This window comes from Equus asinus, chromosome 2, assembly GCF_041296235.1.
Source record: "Equus asinus isolate D_3611 breed Donkey chromosome 2, EquAss-T2T_v2, whole genome shotgun sequence".
In the NCBI taxonomy this organism is placed as follows: Eukaryota; Metazoa; Chordata; class Mammalia; order Perissodactyla; family Equidae; genus Equus; species Equus asinus.
The window spans coordinates 168,395,649-168,412,349 of record NC_091791.1 but is presented as its reverse complement, the minus strand read 5'-3'; the positions used below and the strand labels follow the sequence as shown (position 1 = coordinate 168,412,349).

Below are 16,701 nucleotides of genomic sequence, written 5' to 3'. Positions count from 1 at the left end.
TTTCTAAGACTTTGAAATGAAATTGACATATCAAAAATACAGAACTGAGCTGATACATACTGAGCTGTAATTAGTTCATACGTTTAATGAATTCCTGTTTAATTTCACAAATATACTATTTAAGAATATAATATTTATTAGTTTGATCTCTTTTAAAATTAAATTGGGAAAATAAAACAGAAGGTCATTTTATTTCCCCGCCTAAGTCTTTTCTTTAAAAAAAGTTTTTAAGCGGCGTATGGAGCGGTTCGCTAAAAGAATGCTGGCTAGTTTGCACCACATTTCAACACGTTTGTCACATAAGGCAAGATTCACGATAAAAACTTCCTGAACAACCAGTTCAATGCAAACGCATTACACCGTGAGAGCCGCGAGCTTCACATTTCTATTCGTTGCTCACGATACAGCAACTTCCACCAGGAAGTGAGGCTAAAGAACCACTGAAAATGCCCCTCATCTATGCCCTGGTTTGTTTAGGGGCAGCAAATGTTTTATTCAAATGGCAGGTGAGCCCCTCACAAGAAGGGCAGTGGTGAGGGCGAGATTCGCCTGGTTTCTAGGGGAGAGGGGGAACTTAGAGTCTCAAATTACCAATACTTTTCTAGCTACCTTCCCTACCCGCTTGGCCGCCGTGATCCCAGAGGGTCCCGGATCTCATCGAAATCATCCACTTCTCCTCACAACAAGCTGGAAATGGCGGGAAAATACACCGCGCGCCCGGCCCCAGGGAGAGACAAGAGGCTGGGCGTGGCCGCGACGGCGCGTGAGAGGCGTGGGCGAGGCCTAGAGGTGTGCTGAGCGCATGCGCGGGGCCCGGACGCCCCGGCGTGCGCCAGGCGTGGGCGGGGCCCGCGGCCACGTGCTGGGGGAAAGGGTGGGGCTCCAAGCGGGAGAGGCAAGGGTGCTTCTACTTAATAGTCCCGGAAAATGTAATATCTTGTTTAAAATTGGGAACGCTTAAGGAATGTAATCTAATCCCATACCTGTTACTGTAGAAACAACACAGTGAAAATAAACCTAAAAAAGTAAGTTCCAGTAGACAGTAACACACTAGAAAAATGTGGTAAAGCAAATGAAAACTTCAACCTAATATTTTTTAATGAAATAAAGAAAGTAATAGATGCTTTGAAAGAACAGCAGAAATCAGAAATAGAAAAGCTAAAAAGTGATATGGATAGAGAACAGGAGGATATTAAATGAGAACTAACAAATCTCACAAAAAAAGTTTTTAACTTTTTTCAGAAATAAATGAGAAAAAAGGCACAATTAAGAGCTGAAAGGAGAATGATTTTTCTAAAAAGAAAGATAAAAGCTTTCGAAAGAAATCTTGGGGCTGGCCCCAAGATTGGTTTTTAAAGATAAGGGGAAACCCCTTTGAGTATCCAGACAAAAAGTACTAGCCACTTTTAGGGAAGAGAAAATTAGATTGGCATCAGACTTCTCTACAGCAGCATTTTATGCTAGAAACAACAATACAGCATTTTCAAATTTTTCAAAGAAAAAATATGATCCAAGAACTTTATATCCCTTTATATTGTCTTCAGGTATATATGCTGCTGACAAAAAATGTGAACATGAGGAACCCATTAAGCAGTGGTTCTCAAACTTTTTGGTCTGAAAACTCCTTTACATTCTAAAAATTATTGAAGACCCCCTCTCCAAAGAGCTTTTGTTTATGTGGGTTGTATGTGTCAATATTTGCCATATTAGTAATTAAAACAGTAATTTTGGGGGCGGGCCCCATGGCCAAGTGGTTAAGTTCACCAGCTCCACTTCTGGGCCCAGGGTTTCACTGGTTCGGATCCTAGGTGCTGACATGGCACTGCTCATCAGGCCACACTGAGGCAGCGTCCCACATGCCACGACTAGAAGGATCCACAACTAAAATATGTAAGTATGTGCTGGGGGCATTTGGAGAGAAAAAGCAAAAAACAAAACTGAGAAATTTTTAAATATTTATTCATTTGAAAACAATAATAAATCCATTAAATATTAACATGACATGAAAAATAACTATAGTGTCCAAAATAAAAACAATTTAGTGAAAAGAGTGGCAGTTGCTTTACAGTTTCAAAATCTCTTACTATCTGACTTAATGGAAAGCAGCTGGGTTCACATGTCTGCTTCTACATTCACTCTGTTGCAATATGCTGTTTTGGCTGAAGTATGTGAAGATCTGGACTCACCCAAATATATACTTGGAAAAGTGAGTAGATTTTAATAGCCTATTTGGATAATTTGAACATTTTTCTTTGATACTATCCCAAAATTAAAGAAGTAGGAGTTTGGGGCTGGCCCCATGGCCAAGTGGTTAAATTTGCACTCTTCACTTCCTCAGCCCAGGGTTTCACCAGTTCAGATCCTGGGTGCAGACATGGCACTGCTCATCAAGCCATGCTGAGGCAGCATCCCACATAGCACAACCAGAAGGACCTACAACTAGAATATACAACTATGTGCTGGGGGACTTTGGGGAGAAGAAGAAGAAGAAAAGAAAGAAGACTGGCAACAGATGTCAGCTCAGATGCCAAAAAAAGTTTTTTTTAATAAAAAATAAAAGAAGTAGGAGTTTGTTAAAAGCTAGTTGCAATGTAGGATCTGACATCATATCAACGAATATGTAACATCTCACATTGAGACCAAACTGGTCATTTGGGAAATATTGATGCACTGAGTTATGCACATTGACACATTTCATTATACAATATTAAATATTGACACACTTCATTATATAATATTTAAAAGTACTTTTGTTAATATTGCTACCTGTTGCATCAGAAAAGTCTTTGAGTATTGGGAAGCTCTGAGGCTCACAGTTGCAGATATGTTTTCCAAAATTCTTATTTTCCTCTGAAAGCTTGAATTTTATCGTTGGCAACAAATACTGTCACTAGTTTTCCTTGAATTGATGAGCTCATTTTGGTTTTTTTTGAGAAAATGTCTATCAGATACTCAAGTCTGAATAACTATAGTTTGTTAGTTGTTCTTTTTTCCTGCTTTTTCTCCCCAAATCCCCCCAGTACATAGTTGTATATTTTAGTTGTGGCTCCTTCTAGGTGTGGCATGTGGGACGCCGCCTCAGTGTGGCCTAATGAGTGGTGCCATGTCTGTGCCCAGGATCCCAACTGGCAAAAACCTGAGCCGCTGAAGCAGAGCTCGCGAACTTAATCACTTGGCCGTGGGGCTTGCCCCGTGTTAGTTGTAATTTTAAGTAAAAATGGTGTTCCATAAAGAAATGATTAGTTCACTTCATAACTCAAACCATCACATAAAAGATTTTCCTAAATATAATCTTAATTCTATTTAAATATTCTGGGTCATAGAAAAAGGAAAAAACTTTCAAAAAATTTTTATGAAATTAACTTAACATTGATAGCAAAGAGTGATAAAGATTGCACACACACATAAAAGAAAACTATAGGACAGTTTCACTTGTGAATATTGATGCAAAAATCTTAAATAAGATATTAGCAAATAGAATCCAATAACACATTGAAAAAAGTATACATTACATAAGGGCCCGTCTGGTGGCATAGTGGTTAAGTTGGCACACTCTGCTTTGGCAGCCCGGGGTTCACAGGTTTGGATCCCAGGCGTGGACCTAGCATGGATCATCAAGCCGCACTGTGGCAGCATCCCACATAAAATAAAGGAAGATCAGCAACTGATGTTAGCTCAAGGCCAATCTTCCTCACAAAAAATAAATAAATAAATAAAATACAAATTTTTTTAAAGTATACATTATGTATAACCAAGTGATGTTCATTACAGGAATGAAAGGATGGTTCAGTATTAGGAAAACCATTAATGTAATTTATTATAGTAATATTTCTAAGAAGAAATATTATACAATCACCTCCACAGTTGCCAATAAAGCATTTGTCATAATTCACATCCATTTCTGATTTAAAATTTCAGTGAAGTAAGAATCAATAGATATTTCCTTAACATAATTAAAGTGCTATGTGCATATGTGTTTGCAAAGCTAGCATGTTTTTTAACAAGGAAACACTAGAGGCATTCTTGCTAGTTAAGAATGAGACAAGAATACCACTACCATTCAACATGGTATTGAACATTACTTTAAAAGGATAAGATAGAGGCCGCCCAGTGGTGTAGAAGTTAAGTTCACAGGCTCCGCTTTGGCAGCCTGGGGTCTGCAGGTTCAGATCCTGGGTGCAGAGCTAGCACCACTCCTCAAGCCATGCTGTGGCAGCATCCCACATAAAAAAGAAAAAAACATGGAGGAAGATTGGCACAGATGTTAACTGAGCGACAGTCTTCCTCAAGCAAAAAGGGGAAGATTGGCAACAGATGTTAGCACAAAGTCAATCTTGCTCACACACACAAAAAAAGATAAGATGAAAAAACCTTTTTTGGGGGCTGGCCCCGTGGCTGAGTGGTTAAGTTCACGCGCTCCGCTGCAGGCAGCCCAGTGTTTCGTTGGTTCGAATCCTGGGCGTGGACATGGCACTGCTCATCAAGCCACAGTGAGGCGGCATCCCACATGCCACAACTAGAAGGACCCACAACGAAGAATATACAACTATGTACCGGGGGGCTTTGGGGAGAAAAAGGAAAAAAGGAAAAAATCTTTAAAAAAAAACCACAAAAACCTTTTTTGGCAGATTGTATTATTGTATAGCTGAAAAATCCAAGAGAATCAATGGGAAAACTTCTATAAGTAATTTAAAAATTTAGTAAAGTAACAGGCTGTAAAATTAATGAAGAGAAATACAATTCCATATTTAAATAATAACCACTTAGAAGATATAATGGGAGAAAAGACTCTAATTAAAGTGCTAAGGCAGTAATTTAACAGAAATATGCAAATAGATATGAAGAAAGCTTCAAAACATTACTGAAAGAGACAAGAGTCAACACAAACAAATGGAAAAGCAAGTCTTGTGTTTGGTTAGGAAGAGTCAATATCCTAATGGTGTCATTTCTCGCTAAGTTAATTTATAAGTTTAACATGATCCCAATAAAAAACACCAACAAGTTGTCTTTCTGGAATTAAACAAATTGATTATAAAGGTCGTATGGAAAACTACCAAACAAACAAACAACAATATCCAGGAAAACCCTGAAAATGTTTAGTGTCATGTGGGGTGGGAAGCTAGCCACACCCAATATTAAGACATATTATAAAGCCTCTATAATTTAAGAAGTGTGATATTGGTGCATAGATAAACATACAGACTAATAAAATAGAAAGTCCAGAAATAGAAGCATGTACATTTGGAAAATTTAATTTATGATAAAGGTGGGGAATTCAATGAGGGGGAGGAGTTGAATTTTTTTAATAAATAAAGTTGGAACAACTGGATAGCCATTTGGAAAAATACCAGATTGGGTCTGTATCTCACTTTTCACCAGGGTAAATTTCAAATGGGTCATAAATCTAAAGATAAAAAGTGAAACATACAAGCACTAGAAGAAGACATGGGAGAATACTTACAACCTAGGAGTGGGGGAAATATTTCTATGATCCAAAAATCTAGAAGCAATAAAAGAAAAGATTGATAAATTTCACTACATAAAAATAGAAGACCTTTTTTTGGCCAAACTCTCTCTCTCTCTCTCTCACACACACACACACACACACAAACACAAAACCTACCACAGACCAAGTCAAAAACTAAGTGACAGATTGGGAAATACTATCTTCCACTTAAATCACAAAGTGCTAATAGCTTTAATATATAAAGAACTTTTTTAAAAAGAAAGCTAATGACTTACACATTTGAGCAAAAGCCATAAACAGCTCACAAAAAACATAAAAATGGCCCTTGAACATATTAACGATATTTAACCTCACTTTTAATGAGATATGCAAGTGAAAACGCCATCAAAGTACCACTTTCCGTCTATCAGATTTCCAGAAATCCAGATATTTCATAAAATACCCTTGGCAAGGTTATGGGGAAACAGGGACACTCATATATTGTTGATGAGAATGCCAAATGGTATGACTGCTCTGCAGTGCATATGGCTCTATCTTGGAAAATTACCTATGTATTTATCCTTTAATCCAGCAATCCCATTTCTAGGACTCTGTCCCAAAGATACACTGCCAAAAGTATGAGATCAATTATGAACAAGGTTGTTCTTTGCTGTACTATTTATAATAGCAAAAGATTGCTGACAACCTAAGTATTTATTTATCAGTGACAAATCATAGTTGAATATTATGCAGACATAAAAAGAAATTAGAAAGATCTTTATACACTAATTTGAAGCAATTTCCAGAATTTATTGTCAAGTAGAAAGAAAAGAGGTAGAAGATTACATAATATACAATTCTTTGTTTAAGAAAGGGGAGCTAGCAAGATATATCAAAAAGAAACACTAGAAGATTAAACAAAAATTACTAAAAAAAAGTTACCTACAGAGGTAGGAAGGTAACATTGTCGAGGTGACAATATAGAAGGAAGACTTGCCTGAATTTAACTTGTTATATATATTGTCTTTGGAAATATGATTGTTTTACATATTCAAAAATAGAATTAAAAAGCAATTCCTAAAAATTGGAGGGGAGGAGACTAAAACAAATGAATTTAACTGTACATCAGATTGGTGACTTTAAACAAGTTTATTGAGCTAGATTGGCATACAATCAACTATATATATTTAAAATGTACAATTTGATAAGTTTTGACATATATATACACCCTTTAAACTATCACTACAATAAAGATAGTGAAGCTATCCATCATCCCGAAAATTTCCTCTGCTCCTTTGTAAACCATCTCTCCTAACCCTCTCCACACTTCTCTCCCCAGGTAACCCAGGTACTTTCTATCAATACAGATCAGTTTGCATTTTCTAAAGTTTTATATACATAGAATCATATATACTCTTTTTTGTCTGGCTTCCTTCATTCAGAATAACGATTTTGAGATCCATGTATGTTGTTGTATGTGTCAATAGTTCTTTCATTTTTGTTGCTGAGTAGTATTTCGTTTTTTGCATTTACCACAATGTATGTATATACACTCTTTTATCCCTTATCCGTTGATGGACATTTGAGTTATTTCTAGTTGGAGGCTATTACAAATAAAGCTGCTATAAATGTTCATGTACAAGTCTTTGTTTAGACATATGCCTTCTTTCCTCATGGGTAAATACCTAGAAGCTGAATGGCTAGGTCATATAGTAGGTATGGTAAGTACATATTTAACCTTTGAAGAAACTGCCAAACTTTTCCAATGTGGTTGCACCATTTTACATTCCCTCCAGCAATGTATGAGAGTTCCAGGTTCTCCACATTATTTCTAGCACTTAGTATGTTTATTCCTTTAATTTTAATGATTCTCATAGGTGTATAGTAGTATCCCATTGTGGTTTTGTATTTCCCTAATGACGAATGATGGGGAACATCTTTTCATATGCTTATTTGCCATCTGTATATGTATTTTTGGTGAAGTATCTGTTCAAATCCTTTGCCCATTTTTAACTGGGTTGTTTATTTTCTTATTATTGATTTTGAGCGTTCTTCATATATCCTGAAGAAACTCCTTTATCAAATACATCCTCAGTCTGTGGCTTGTCTTGTCAGTCTCTCTCTCTCTCTCTCTCTCTCTTTTTCTGCTGAGGAAGACTAGCCCTGAACTAACATCTGTGCCAATCTTCCTCTATTTTCTATGTGGGTTACCACCACAGCACGCTGACGAGTGGTGTAGGTCCATGCCTGGGATCCAAACGTGCAAACCCAGGCCACTGAAGCAGAGCACACCAAACTTAACCACTACACACAGGACCGGCCCCAACTCTTTTTAGTCTCTTACTAGTGGTTTTTGAAGAGCAGAAGATTTTACTTTTGATGAAGTCCAATTTATCAATTTGTTCTTATATGGAGAATTTTTTGGTGTCATATCTGTGAAATCTTTGCCTAATCCAGGGTCACAAAGATTTTCTCCCTTATTTTCTTCTAGAAATTTCAAAAATCTAGACTTATAGTTTTGGATTTACATTTAGGAATGATTCATTTTGAGTTAATTTTCCTATATGGTATGAGGTGTGGATTAAAGTTCTCTTGTGTATATGTGTGTGTTGTTTAGTTTTGGGTTTTTTTTTCTTCTTATGGATATCCAATGTTTTCAGCATCATTCATTGAAAAGAATGACTAAATTGCCTTTGTCAAAAATCAGTTGTCCAGGGGCCGGCTCGGTGGCGATTAAGTTCACATGTGCCAGTTCGGATCCCGGGTGCAGACATGGCACTGCTTGGCAAGCCATGCTGTGGTAGGTGTCCCACATATAAAGTAGAGGAAGATGGGCCAGTCTTCCTCAGCAGAAGGAGGAGGATTGGTGGTAGACGTTGACTCAGGGCTAATCTTCCTAAAAAAAAAAAAAAATCAGTTGTCCTTAATAAAACAATTCCATTTATAATAGCATCAAAAAGAATAAAATACTTAGGACTAATTTAACCAAGGAGGTGACTTGTACATGGAAAACTACTTAATATTGTTGACAATACTACCCAAAGTGATATACAGATTCAGTGCAATCCCTATCAAAATCCCAAAGGTGTTATTTACAGAAATTGAAAAACTTATCCTAAAGCTCATGTAGAATTTCAGAGGACCCAGAATAGCCAAAACAATCTTGAAAAAGGAGAATAAAATGGGAAGACTCACATTTCCCAATTTAAAAACTTACTACAAAGCTACCATAGTCAAAACAGTGTGGTTCTGGAATAAGGATAGAAATATAGACCAATGGATTAGAACTGAGAATCCAGACGTAAACTCTCACATCTATGATCAACTGATTTTCAACAAAGATGCCAACCAAGGCCATTCAGTGGGGGAAATAATAGTCTCTTCAATACATAGGATATCCATATGAAAAAAGAAAAAAAGTTGGACCTTTACCTTATACTATATACAAAAATTAACTAAAAATGGATTAAAGGCCTGAACATAAGAGCAAAAACATAAAACTCTTAGAAAAAATATAGGTGCAAATCTTCATGACCTTGGAGTTGGCAATGGTTTCTAATTATGACAAAAGTACAGGCAACAAAAGAAAAAAAGGATAACTGAACTTCATTAAAATTAAAAACTTTTGTGCATCAAAGGACACTATCAAGAGACCAAAAAGGTAATCTACAGAATAGGAGAAATTATTTGCAAATCATATATCTGATAAGGGTTTAATATCCAGAATGTATAAAGAACTTGTACAACTCAACACAAAAAGGCAAATAACTCAGTTAAAAAATGAGCAAAGAACTTGAATAGAAATTTCTACAAAGAAGATATACAGATGGCCAACAGACACATGAAAAGATGCTCAATATCATTATTCATTAGGGAAATGCAAATCAACACCACAATGAGATACTATTTCATACCTATTAGGGTGGCTATAATTTTTTTAAAAGGAAAACAACAAGTTGGGGAGAATGTGGAGAAACTGAAACCCTCGTATATTGCTGGTGGGAATGCACAATGGCGCCTTTGCTGGAAAACAGTTTGGCAGTTCCTCAAAAAGTTAAACATACAACTACCCTACCATATGACTCAGCAACTCCGCTTCTACATATACACCCAAAAGTAATGAAAACAGGAACTCAAACAGGTCAATGTTCACAATATTGATGCAGCATTATTCACAATAGCCAAAAGGTGGAAATAACCTAAGTGTCCATCAACAGATAAATAATGTGGTATACACATACAATGGAATATTATTTGGTCATAAAAAAGAATGAAGTTCTGATACATGCTACAACATGAATGAACTTTGGAAACATTATGCTAAGTGAAATAAGCCAATCACAAAAGGACAAATGTACAATTCCACTTATATGAAATACCTAGAATGGTCAAATTCGTAGAGAAGAAAGTAGATTAGAGGTTAGCAGGGACAGTGAGAAGGAAAGAATGGGAAGTCATTGCTTAATGGGCACAGAGTTTCTGTCTGAGGTGATGAAAAACTTTGGAACTAGAGGTGATGATTGCACAGCATTGTGCTACCACAATTTTAAGAAGAATACCACAAAGGTGAAGTACCTTCTCATTACGTAACATCAGGGGGTACCTGATATCCACATGACAAATTGGTGATGTTAATCTCGATCACCTGGTTAAGGTCGTGTTTGCCAGGTGTCTCCAGTTTAAAGTTCAATATTTTCCCTTTCTACATTCTTTGGAAGCAAGACTACAAGTCCAGCCCACCCTCAAAGTCGGGGAGAAGTGGTTAAGCACCACCCCCTGCAAGAAAGAGTATCTCATGACATTAGCTTGTACATTCCAGAACAATCTGGAATTGTTCTGTAAAGAAGATTTGTTTCTACTCCACCACTCAGTTATGTATTCGATCACTTATTTATATCAGTATAGATTCATGTATACTTTGGATTATAATCTAATACTACGCTATTTATTTTGTTGCTCAAATTATTCCGTTTGGCTATTGGGGAGCTCTTTCAGGATGATTCCTCCATCCCTTTGAAATTTTAAACACTTCTTTCATTTTTGGTATTACAAGGTGCTCCAGACTTATTTTGTATTTTTCTTGCCCCAGTTCTAAAATCAGACATTTCTCCAAGGATCCTTGGTTGCTTTTATTGAAGAATGGTATTTTGAAACCAAAATCTGGGCACAAGGTGTGCTCATTGCTACGGTGATTTCGTTGCTTATAGATCCTCTGAGTGGACGGTACTAGGTAATATATGTATGGGTACTAATTCATGTAAACACACATATCTATCATTGTTTGTAACTCTTTATCTGCATGTATGTTAAGCTAAACCTGAGTTCATGCTGATGTCTCTGATCCTAATCCAGTACAGTGTTCATTCTAGGCTTCCCTTCTTGCTTTCTTCCCTTCTTACTTCTCTTTGACAGTGAGAACCCTGACTCCCAACATCAGTTATACATGTACTTATTTGATCAACCCCAGTATATATGTAAATATGTAATGTATATATGTAAAACAGTTTCAGAACTGTTAACCTATATCCCATGAGAAATAAATTCAGCTGGAGTACAGTGTCTATATACAGTATGTGGTCCTTTTTTGACACCTGAAGAAATTTTGTTATGGGTTGGATATATTAGTTGATACCAAAGAATTATTGTTAATTTTGTTAGGTGTGATAATTGCCTTGTGGTTATGTAAGAAAATGTCCATATTTTTAAGAGATGCTTACTGAGATTTATAGGGATGGAATGATGTCTGGAATCTTAAAATACTTCAGCAAAGAAGACAAAAGAAATACAGGGAGTGGGAAAGGATAGATAAAGCAATGTGGCAAAATCTTGATAATGGTAGACTCTGGGTAATGATGTAGGATATGAGAGTTCATTGTACTCTTCTCTCTCCTTCTGAGTATGCTTGCAATTCCTCATTGTACAAAATATTTTATTATTTTAAATTATATTTATTTTAGATAGGCAAATCATTTACTTAGTGAAAATTCAAAAGCTATCAAAGGACATATAATGAAAAATTAGTCTTCCTTTTTCAACTGTTCCCAGACACCAAATTCTCATTTCCAAAGGCCACCGATAGTGCTAATTCTTGTGTATCTTTCCAAAGATCATTATATATTCATAAATAAATGCATATATTTATATATATTCCATTTTCCCCCTACACAAATGGTAGCATACTTTATATTGTTTTATACCTTTTTAAAAAACATTTAACTTTATAATTTCAGACCTACAGAAAAGTGCAAATATAGAAGAATTCCTGTTTACTTTAATCCAGATTCCCCAAATGTTAACATTTTACCCTATTTGCTTTGTTATTCTCTCTATTGTTACTGTTTTCTGTTCCATTTGAGAATAAGTTGCAGACATAATGCCCCATTACTCCTAAATATTTCAGCGTGTATTTCTCATAAACAAGGATATTCTCTTCCATAAACACAGTACAATTATCAAAATCAAGAAATTAACATTGATATGGTGCTATTATCTAATCTAGAAACCTTATTCAAATTTCTCCAATTGTGCCACAAATGTCCTTTATAGAAAGAGAAAAAAAGTTTTTTCTATCCAGGATCACATTTAGTTGTCCATTAAAAAAAGTGAAAACGTGAGGAGGCCAGTCTGGTGGCGCAGTGGTTAAATGCACACACTCCACTTTGGTGGCCCGGGGTTCACCAGTTCGGATCCTGGGTGCGGACATGGCACCGCTTGGCACACCATATTGATGGATGCATAGAGTGTTTCTAATTTTTAACTATTGCAAAAACATGCTGTAATAAACATCTTTATTCAATTATCTTTGCACACCCATGCAATTCTTTCTAAAAGCAATTTTATAGACATATAAGTGTTCCTCGAGTATACACATTTTATAAATATATCTTGAATCCGTCGTCTTTCCATTTACCACCTTTGCTTTCTTTTAGTCCCTCTTTTGTCCTTGCTTTGATCACTCTGACTGCCTCCTAACTGCTCCCTGCCTCTGTCTTTGCCCATCTCCACTTCGTCCTACTGCGGCTGCCAGGTCCAATCACAGCTCTGCTTAAACCTGCCTGACACTTTCAAGACAACTTACAGAGCATGGCACTCAAGCTCTTCGTGATCTACATTTCTTTTTGCACCTCTCAACATTTGGTCAAAAGCACAGTGCACTTCAGTCACATCAAATTTAAATCACGCTCTCTCTGTGTGACTTTGTGCAAACTGTTTCCTTTGCCTGGCATATCCTCCTGATTAACTTCTATTCATCCTTCCAGACTCAGCTCAGAAGTCACTTTCTCCAGTGGCCTACTCTGGCATGCCCACTGAGGGGCGCTCCCCGAGCATCCTTTGCCTGACTCTACCATGGCCCTTGTCTCACGGTGTTATAATTGTTCACTCCTCTCTCTCTCTAACCAGACTGGGACTACAGCTTCGCTTTGGGATTACCAGTCCTTCCGTGGTGTCTGCTGTGTAGTAAGGATTCAGTGACTATTTGATAAATGATGGAAAAGGAAAGGAAATGATCAGGGAGAATCTTACCTGGCTTCCAGATCCATGGTAGCACACTCAAACAGGAAACACATCTCAGTGGGAAAAGAGAAATTTAGGGATGAAGTGAAGATGACTGGTGGTTATATAAAGTTGCTACTGTTGGGTACTATAGGAGAAGGATCCATCTGGCAATTAAATCATTCATTCAACAGGGCTTTCCTGAACAAATGCCACAGACCAAGCACTGTTCTAGACACTGAGAATATAGGAAGGAAGAAAAGAAAATAAAAGTCTTGGCTCTTGTGAAGTTTGGGGTTCTTTTGTTTTGTTTGGTTTTGTTTTAAGATTGTTAGGGCCGGCCTGGTGGCTCAGCGGTTAAGTGCACACTTTCTGCTTCAGTGGCCTACGGATCGCCAGTTCGGATCCTGGGTGTGGACATGGCACCACTTGGCAAGCCATGCTGTGCTAGGCGTCCTACATATAAAGTAGAGGAAGATGGGCATGGATGTTTGCTCAGGGCCAGTCTTCCTCAGCATAAAGAGGATTGATAGCAGATGTTAGCTCAAGGCTAATCTTCCTAAAAAGAAAAAAAGATTTTTATTTTTCCTTTTTGTCCCCAAAGTCCCCTGGTACATAGTTGTTTTTCATTTTTAGTTGTGGGTCCTTCTACTTGTGGCACGTGGGATGCCACCTCAGCATGGATTCATGAGCAGTGCCATGTCTGCACCCAGGATCCAAACTGGTGGAACCCTGGGCCGTCAAAGCAAAGCCGGCCCCTCCCCTGGGGTTCTAGTGGGACAATTTTATCTAAGATCCTACTGAATCCCAGGCGCAGAGCGAGGTAGGGATAGGGATGGGGTGCAAAAACATAAGAAATTTCATCTGTCCCTTCAAAAAGGCTATGACTTGGGGCTGGGCAGTGGCATAGTGCTTAAGTTCACATGCTCTGCTTCAGCAGTCCAGGGTTCACAGGTTTGGATCCTGAGGGTGAACCTAGTACCACTCAACAAGCCATGCTGTGGCGGCGTCCCACATATAAAAAATAGAGGAAGATTGGCACATGTGTTAACTCAGGGACAATCTTCCTCACCAAAAAAAGAAGACTGACCTCATAGGGAATGCAAATGTACATAGAGTTACACACACTACAAAGCAGAATATGTGATCCTTGCAGAAACATAAATTCACCAAGTCAACAAATATTATTGAGCTTCCATATTATGTACCAACTGTACATGGTAACACATATGGTCCTTGCCTTCAAGGCACTTACAGTACAGTAGGAGAAAAAGATATTCTTTTAAAAATCTCACAAATAAATATACAACCATTAAGTACTGTTATAAAAGATGAAACACCAGGAATGATGAGAGCATGCAATTTGGGAAGGCTTCCCTGAGGAAGTATGGAATGCTATGAGAACACAGAGAAAAGAGAAATCAGGTTGATCTGGGCAGGTTTCCTGGAGGAACAGGTATTTCGATGAGCCTTAAACAAAGTGAAAGTTTTATCCTGCAGAGGTGGAGGGGAGGGGCAGTCCAGGCAGAGAAAAAGCACCAGTAAAGTCACCAACCTGGGAAAGTACAGCACGGTCCAGTGTGACTGAAGAGAAGAATGAAGGGGGCATCAAAAGGGATGGTGAGGAAAAGAAGATGTTATGGGAAAAAAAGCTGGAGAGATGGATTGAAGCCTCTATACAGGAGTTTAGACTTTATTTTCTAAGCTAGTGGTTCCCCCAAGCAATAGGTAGATAGACTGAATTAGAATCTGAGAGGGAATTTTGTGGGTAAAATGAAGACCAGCCATTGCACGAAGTTGCCACCAGAGGGTACCATAGGAGAAGGTCTGCCTGAGAAATTATTGAGCACTTCCCCTGTGGCAAGGATATATGTTAAAACTTCCTGTGGTGATTGTGGTGCTCACTCAGCCAGCCTTCTGGACTGCTTCGTTATACAATGGAGAACCATCAGAGGCTTCTGAGCAGGATAGAAATATGACCAACCCATATTTTATAAAACATAACCCTGGGAACAGAATGAAGGGATGGAAGGTCACAGACAGGGAGATTAGTTGGTAGGCTATTGTGATGGGACAGGAGAGAGATGAGTAGTTCTGAAATAGGGCAGGAACTATGGGACAGGAAGAAGAAGACAGCTGTGAGGCGATTTTTGGAGACAGAACCAACAGGATTTGGTGACCAGCTGGATATGGGGCTACAAAGGGAGAGAGAGGGAGGGAAAGATGAAGGTCTCAGGCCTGGGTGATGAAGAGTGTGATGCCAGCCATGGGTGGAAATTGGGAACACGGGAGAAAGAACAGTTTTGTCTGAGGAACAGACAGGAGTTTGGTTTTGAACCCAGTGATGGGTATGACCTAATGGGACTAACACCAGGGCTCAGAGCTGGGTCCTGTATTCTCACTCTAAGCACCCTTTCTGAGTATATGAATTGTAATTTGTTGAAAGTTTTCTTCTGCTCCTTGCATCTTCTATGTTTTTATTGTCTATGGCTTTCATGCTGGAGCTTTCCTCAAATGTTCAGTGATCCTCTGTTGAGGAGACAAGGTAACTAAGCTGTCCCTGGACTTTAGGAAGAAAGAGAAAGATCTAAAGTGTCTGCATCTAAGGTCCCTGTATTAGTCAGGGTTCTGCTGAGAAATAGAACAAGCAGGAGATGACAGATTGATGGACGACAGATAGATAGGGATATATACATCCAGAGAGAGAAAGAGAGATTTATTATGACAAATTGGCTCACATGATTATGGAGGCTGAGAAGTCCCACCATCACCCGTCTGCAAGCTGGAGACCCAGGCAAACTGATGCTGTAACTCAGTCTGAGTCCAAAGCCCTGAGAACCAGGGAAGTCACTGGTTTAAATCCCAATCCGAGGGTTGGAGAAGATGAGATGAGATGTCCCAACTCAAGCAGGAAGATAGGAAGCAAAGAGGGGCCAGCTCCTCCTTCCTCTGCCTTTTGTCCGATTCAAGCCCTCAACTGGTTGGATGAGGCCCATTCACATTGGGGAGAATAATTGACTTTATGAAGTCTACATATTCAAATGCTAACCTCATCTGGAAACGCCCTCACAGACACACCCAGAAATAATGTTTAATCTGGGGCACCCTGCGGCCAGTCAGGTTGACACATAAAATTAATCACCGTGGTCCTTGAGGTCCTTGAAGGCAGGTGATCTTTGTTCACCATTATATCCCCAGGATCCAGCACAATAAACAGTTGATCATTATTGGCTGAATATGTGAATAAATTAATTGCGCACACTCAGGTCTATGTAATCCAATTCCTATTAGAATTTCTTTCTCAACTAGTCTGATAAATTGTGTAGTATTGAAAATTTCCTAAAAGACCACATTCTCTCACTATAGATTTTACGTCAGTGATCTCCACACCATAGCCTGGCAAAAGTTTCAGGTGATTGGGTCCGTAAATTTTCACCTAACTAGACTTTCATAATTCCTTCCCAACTTTGCTACACATTTCTTGAGATCACAGTTAATTATCATGATTTGGTAAGAAAGTAAAAAGAAATAAAACTATATTTTAAAAATTTTTCTCGAAATATATAACAATGGACACCTAAAATTTACATAATGATATAAACCACTGTTACTACAATAAAAAAAGTCTAAAAAATAAGAAAAAGTTTCTTAAGAAGAACAATTAAAAGCATAGCTATCACCAAGATATTTAGCCATTTACTAAAGTAGGGAATACTAGAGGAAGAGCATATTGGGTGGGGCATGCACACTCTGGACTTACT

The 16,701-nt window shown here is 38.1% G+C and overlaps 1 protein-coding gene across 11 annotated transcripts in view; it reads right to left on the bottom strand.

Annotated features, from left to right (window-relative positions):
* Positions 1 to 16,701, bottom strand: part of RNF212B (ring finger protein 212B) — a 64,549-nt gene that overhangs the window by 42,495 nt on the left and 5,353 nt on the right. For 5 of the 11 annotated variants that reach the window (XM_070504075.1, XM_070504074.1, XM_070504072.1 and 2 more), the window contains exon 2: positions 5,462 to 5,500. Coding sequence is in view for 1 of the 11 variants with exons in the window: in XM_070504070.1 (XP_070360171.1) it covers positions 5,462 to 5,500; positions 12,971 to 13,014 (83 nt within the window). In the remaining 10 variants the exon portion in view is untranslated. Of the gene's footprint in view, positions 1 to 609; positions 759 to 5,461; positions 5,501 to 12,970; positions 13,500 to 16,701 lie in introns of those variants that run through there. The other 6 variants (XM_070504067.1, XM_070504071.1, XM_070504073.1 and 3 more) reach the window with 3 other exon arrangements.